The 6,594-nt window shown below is 44.5% G+C and overlaps 1 protein-coding gene across 2 annotated transcripts in view; it reads right to left on the bottom strand.

The window, feature by feature from the left end:
• Window positions 1-250: 250 nt before the first annotated feature.
• The window catches only part of LOC138962786 (T-box transcription factor TBX20-like), a 61,496-nt gene continuing 55,152 nt past the window's right edge, over window positions 251-6,594 (bottom strand). For both annotated transcript variants that reach the window (XM_070334749.1, XM_070334756.1), the window contains exon 7: window positions 251-4,735. In XM_070334749.1, coding sequence (XP_070190850.1) covers window positions 4,275-4,735 — 461 coding nt within the window. In that variant the 3' untranslated portion in view covers window positions 251-4,274. The remainder of the gene's footprint in view (window positions 4,736-6,594) is intronic.

Below are 6,594 nucleotides of genomic sequence, written 5' to 3'. Positions count from 1 at the left end.
AAAAGAAAATTAAAGAACTTAATGACTCAAATATTTAAATAAGATAAAATAAAATTACATCAAATAAAACAGCACAGGCAAAATAACAAAAAAAGTATAAAACATTACTTGAAATTACAGAGAGAATAAAAACAAGACAAGAAATGAAAGGACAAGACAAGGCACACAAAACAAACAAGCAAACAAACAAACAAAACAAGTGTTCACGCACTGTCATCAAGCTTACATAAAAACGCCAACTCCCAGGTCATTTTTCAACACTGTGATTTACTCAAAACAATAGTCTTCGTGCATCCTGTACTAAATAATACTTAACAAGACAACAGGACACAAAGCCTACACAACAGTGCTGCACAACTCAACGCTTGCAAACATATTCAACAATGTTTGGTCACCCATGCCACGAGAACAATTTCTGTGGATGGTCGACAACTAAACGAATAAAACAGCGGAAACCCTTTTTAAGAATACATGTACCAACAAACTTTAAAAAAAATATCTTAAAAGGGAGGACATTTGGAAATGGAGGTAGATTTCTAATTCTAAACCTCATGACTGAACAGAAAATTTGAGAAAAAATTGTTTAAAAAAGGAGAACGTCTGAAATAGTTTGTCTTTAAAGGGTAGAATTCTTAAATCTAGGGATCTTTATAAGAGATAAAATCTTCAATTTGAAAGTCTTAAATTTAAACGGAGGATCCTAAACAAAGAGGGGGGGGGGGGAGGAGGATCCACTGTAGTTTGTGAATCGCTTAGTGGTTTCGTCTCATTCATTCCTCCTAGCCAAACTGATGACCTACGAATACATCTGAAGTCCCCTGCCCCACCACACATATGTAGACACCCCTCCCCTCTTGCACAGAAGAACATTATGGTATAGTATTCGGCAGCCACAAAACTGGATGCCGACAACACAGATGGAAAATGGAGTGTTCAATAAATAATCAAATATTCTTTACATGCTCTACTTAAAGCGTTACTCAAATAATGGGACTCTTTGTGGGGCTGCCTACTTCATTCAAATACACGCACACACGCACACACACACACACACACACACACACACACACACGCGCGCGCGCGCGCGCGCACACACACACACACGCGCACACACACACACATACGCACACACACACACACACATACGCACGCACACACACACACACACATACGCACGCACACACGCACACACACACACCCACACGCACGCACACACACACACACACACACACGAATGCACGCACACACACACACACACACATACGCACACACGCACACATACACACACACAAACACTAACTCTCTCTCTCTCTCTCTCTCTCTCTCTCTCTCTCTCTCTCTCTCTCTCATTCTTTATCTACCTGGTGAAGGTTGGTGCACAAGCGTTTTACAATTAAATCGCTCCTTCTTTCATGGCAACAAATAAAAATCACACAGTTCATCAACAGTTAAAATCAGATAATTTGCAATGATTCACAAACTCATAAAGCACAAAAAGTGTGAGATATAATTATGTTGTGCTCTTTGGTTTTCCGATTGTCACACATGGTCTATCAAGTATGAGAACAAAATCGACTGACTGCACATACATTATTGACATTTTTATTTTCTTCTACACATATTTTCTGATGTAGTTCTCTGGCTTGAAAACATTCGCAAACTGGCAAATCACAATAATCCTTTTTTCATTGTCACTGAGCTGGCTTCACCCGTTCTCTGGTTCAGAAATGTGTCCATGGAAATAGCAGGTTGCCAAAATAAGTCGGCCGTGGATAGTCAATGGGTCATCTTGATGAATTAACAGCACATAATCCACGTTACAGTTTAACCATCAATTAGACATCCAGGAAGATGTAAACACGAAAAGCATTACAAGTATACGATGATCAAGTTATCCACGAGAAAACCTATAGAAGAGTGTGATGATTGTTTTCGGCAACGAAGCTAACCATTCTACTTTCATCACCACTGTGAATCTGGTCAATTGTTCATATCCAAGTTATATAATTGCCCAAGCCTTCTTGTATAAGCTTTGATCACGGTGCAAAGTAAACACTCACTGATAAGACACTTGTTTGTGCCATTTTAAGTTGAACGAGCATTCCCAAATCTGTCATCACATCACATGTAAGCAACACGTGCACAATAAAACCGTCGCCAAGACGAATTTTCACAAGAGTCACAATCATAAATTGCAAAATATATCTCGTTAAGCATCAACTTCACAAAAATCCTTTACAAATCACTATGACACACGGTGCGACCAAAACACACGAAAGCGGTAAGTTTGGCCTTGTTTGTGATCCAGTCTGTTCGTGTGAGGTCATAGGGGGAATAATAGGCTGACTGTGGGGAACTCAAATGAAGGTCTGAGAATACAGCCAGCTTTAGTCCTGACGACGTGTAAAGCTCGCGGTTATTATGCATTAAAAGAGGTGAGTGGAGGTCATAGGGGAAATAATAGGCTGACTGTGGGGAACTCAAATGAAGGTCTGAGGATACAGCCAGCTTTAGTCCTGACGACGTGTAAAGCTCGCGGTTATTATGCATTAAAAGAGGTGAGTGGAGGTCATAGGGGAAATAATAGGCTGACTGTGGGGAACTCAAATGAAGGTCTGAGGATACCGCCAGCTTTAGTCCTGACGACGTGTAAAGCTCGCGGTTATTATGCATTAAAAGAGGTGAGTGCAAGCCAAACACAAAATAGTCTGTTAATACTTCTTTTCTCCTTCATTCGTCAAACATGTTCTCTCATTCGTTCAAAATCTCTGTCTGTCTGTCTGTCTGTGTCTGTGTCTGTCTCTGTCTCTGTCTCTGTCTCTCTCTCTCTCTCTCTCTCTCTCTCTCTCTCTCTCTCTCTCTGAATACACAAATATCAACTGAAACCCACATTTTGTTGGTGTGTCTCCTTAGGTTACCATAAAGCAAAGCCTTGCAGGGTCGTTTGATGTGATACACATGACAATCTTTGTCACAGCACTCAGGATTTCTCTTTCTCTTTCAGCATGCATGGCGTGCCGAAAAACAACAACACAATTTTAACTCAGAATACATGTTACCAGTCATGAGGTGAATCGAAGTTGAGTAAGAGTACATAATAGAGGATGGTTACTGTACTATGGCCAGTAGCCCCAGCACAGTGAGTGTCGGTCATACAGAGCTTCTGAGCCTTGCAAAAAGTAGTTCCTTTCTACAGTACTGTTTATGGCCAACGAACTGGGCGTGAAGGGCTCAGAAATTGTCAATGAGTTGCTGGCCGCTTGCCGTTTGCTGTTGAGACTAGTGGGCAACGAAGAGGCAGCTCATGGACTGTGAATGTCTAAACAAGGCAGGGCAGAGCACAAAGTCATTGGTTGTTGCAGATCCCATGTAGTGTGTCGCATGCTCAGTCACAGGCCCCGATTCGGATAAGAGCGGAGAAGAGTTTGCAGCAATATGTCACAAAATCTGCCTGCCGTATCACAATAATGCGACAAAGACAACAGGTAACCAGCTCAGTAAGGGTTGTTGCGCAATTATGTTGAGGACTATTAGTAGGCACAGACCTAATTATCTTCATTTTTCCTTGTCTGCTGCTGCAGTTCACCAAATGAAGACAACCAGGACGCACTCTAATTGGCAACTGCAGTCCAGCGAAGAAGACAGTACGCCCCTTGGATTGTTGTATTTTAGCATGGAACCCCAAGAAGAGAAAGTGGCATCAGTAGATCACGTTCACGTCCAGCAACCGAGCCACAGAACCATGAATATCCTAAGCTCGTGATCGACTACAGTCCACGTGCACAAGGCCTACTGCACACAGTCTGTCAGTTGCTTTGGGTAGCTCCGAAAAGGGGCAGAGGTTCTGTGCGGGTCGCTGCTGAAGCCAGAGTATACTCTTCCAGACGGACAGCCCTTGTCCACACAGTACATACCTTATCACGCGAAGCTCATGACTAGCTGCAATCCGCGAGACCGTCTACGGTCTCTGAGCCCGTCTCTGAGCCCATAGGGGAACCAGAGACTGTATAGTCATGTGTTCTCTGCAGTCTCTGGTGGAACCCAGTCACATACGTACACGGACAGCCCTTGTCACCACAGTATATTTCATCATGCGAGGCTCATAACCAGCTGCAATCCACGAGACAGTCTACGGTCTCTGAGTCCACAGAGGAACTAGAGACTATAGACATGATTGTGTTCTCTGAGTCCACAGAGGAACTAGAGACTATAGACATGTGTTCTCTGCAGTCTCTAGGTGGAACCCAGTCACATACCTAAACAATCGTCAAAGCTCACGGTCTGCTATAGTCCACGGCCACGGAATCGGAGGCCTTGTACTTGTCTGGCACTGCAGGGAGGTAGGGATGGTAGCGGTACATGGCCAGCGGCATGTGACTCCCACCTTCCACGCCCCGACCTTCGCTGGATCTGCCAAACCCGGAGACTGGAGGAGAAGGTGGTGAGGTGAGGGTGGAGGGGGAGGCTGAGGAGGAGGGAGAGGAGGCTGGGGGGAGCTGGTGCTGGTGTGACAGTGCGAGGGACTGATGGGCAGCCATGGATAGGGGGTGCAGGGCCATGGAAGGGAAGGGCAGCGCGGGGGGTCGCAGTCCAAGCAACCCCCCGTAGAGGGTGTACAGCGGCCTGGCGGGGAGGCAGGGGGCGGCGGGGGGCAGGACGGTGGAACAGATGGGTCTGAAGAGCGACCAGGTGGTGGAGGGCATCATGCCGTGCTTCTCCATCATCAGCTGTTCTTCTGCAACAACAACACATAGAAACACGTGTCAATATCAACAACCACACACACACAAACACGTGTCAATATCACCAGACCACACACACACACACACATCAGCAACAATCAAAAATCAGCATTTTTCCTTTTAAAGGCTTCTCTGTAAAAAAATGTATCTGAGGCAGAGTAACACTACATGTGTGAACCTCAACAACACATACATCAGCAACTATCAAAGTTCAACATGTTCTTTTCTTTCAAAAGCAGCTAGCCTCTCTGCACACATACACCGCACAGTAACAACACTCGCATGTCACCAACAGTGAGGATACGAAACAAAACACTACCTGAGGACACAAAGTGCTCCTCCACAACACTCGAATGCACGATGAACACTGAGAAACATCAGCAATTAAAATTCACGATAACAATAACAATTACAACAATTTTCTTGTCGATTAACATAAGTAAAACAAATTGTAATAATTTCTTTATGGCATCTACGTCCGCCTGCTCCCCTTGTTTAAACCTTTGTTGTTAGTTACAGATTTGTTAGGACATTTGGGCACAACATGAACGACGTGAAACAACATGCAATTTGCCATCATAAGCTGCCTATCCGCAAAACTTCGTGAAACATTCGTATGTACAAACGTTGCAGGACCAATTCAAAATCCTCCATCATTAGCCACTGGTTTACGTTAGATTAGAAAGCAATATATTGCAGACGAAAAATAAGAAACCAATGCAGTTCATGTTATGTCTACGGGATATACTTAAAAATTCAATCCCTTTCAGCGTGACAACACAAGAAAACATGGCTCATGGCTAAAAGAAAGCTTAAACTGTTTATTTAAAGCACCCTCAGTCCCTGCCCTTGGGAGGAAAAAGTGGACGTCAGCTTCACACACTGCTAATTCGTAGTTAAAGCTAAACATCTGAAACTGAATGTCACAGTGGAAAACAGTTCACACAATTTCAGCGATTAAAAACGAGAGGGAAAAGCAAGCATCCCGAATAGCATCCATGTCCAGCATGAACTATAACGTCAGGAAAATTGTGCACAAGCAGGAAAAATTGTGCAGAAAGCCATAGCTTTCAACATGTCAGTCGCTGCTTGTTGCGTCGGTCTCAGCAGGCCTCTTGCAATAAATACCTGCCGACGGTGTTACAGCTTCTCCCTTTGACCTTAACTACCTTCGCTAATTCCAGAAACCAAAGAGAGAGAGAGAGAGAGAGAGAGAGAATGCTAATTATTGTTTCTTAAGGGCACGGTACTTAATTCTCGTGTAAGCTATCATGTTGGCCAACACAGATCTGTTCAGGTGTTGATATGGGATAAGGGCATCATTCTGTTTGAACACAACTTAACACACGCACGCACGCACGCATGCACGAACGAACGAACGAACGAACGCATCCACGCACGCACGCACGCACACGCACACACAGACACAGACACACAGACACACACACACGCACGCACACACACACACACGCGCACGCACGCACGCACGCACACACACACATGCACACACACGCACGCACGCACACACACACACACACACACACACACACACACACACACACACACACACACACACACACACACACAACATCCTGGTTGCCGGCTTCCTTTAGTTATGCAGACTGGCATTTTTGTTGACGAATTGATTTTGTAACTAACACCAGTATCAACATGCGAAATCGCAACCGGGCTACTGGTTTGAGGTATATGTCCAAGTGGACAGATACTCTTCTCACATCTCGACAGATCTGAGGCGGTGAACAGTGGCTTCCACAACGAGGACTGTGCCTTTATAAGCATTGATACACGATCCGTTCCGCCCACTCATACGTTTGAGACGGACCGTCCAAAA

The sequence above is a fragment of the Littorina saxatilis genome, linkage group LG1 (genome assembly GCF_037325665.1).
Source record: "Littorina saxatilis isolate snail1 linkage group LG1, US_GU_Lsax_2.0, whole genome shotgun sequence".
NCBI lineage: Eukaryota > Metazoa > Mollusca > Gastropoda > Littorinimorpha > Littorinidae > Littorina > Littorina saxatilis.
Note: the sequence above shows the minus strand (reverse complement) of the source record. Positions and strands in the feature narration are given on the sequence as shown.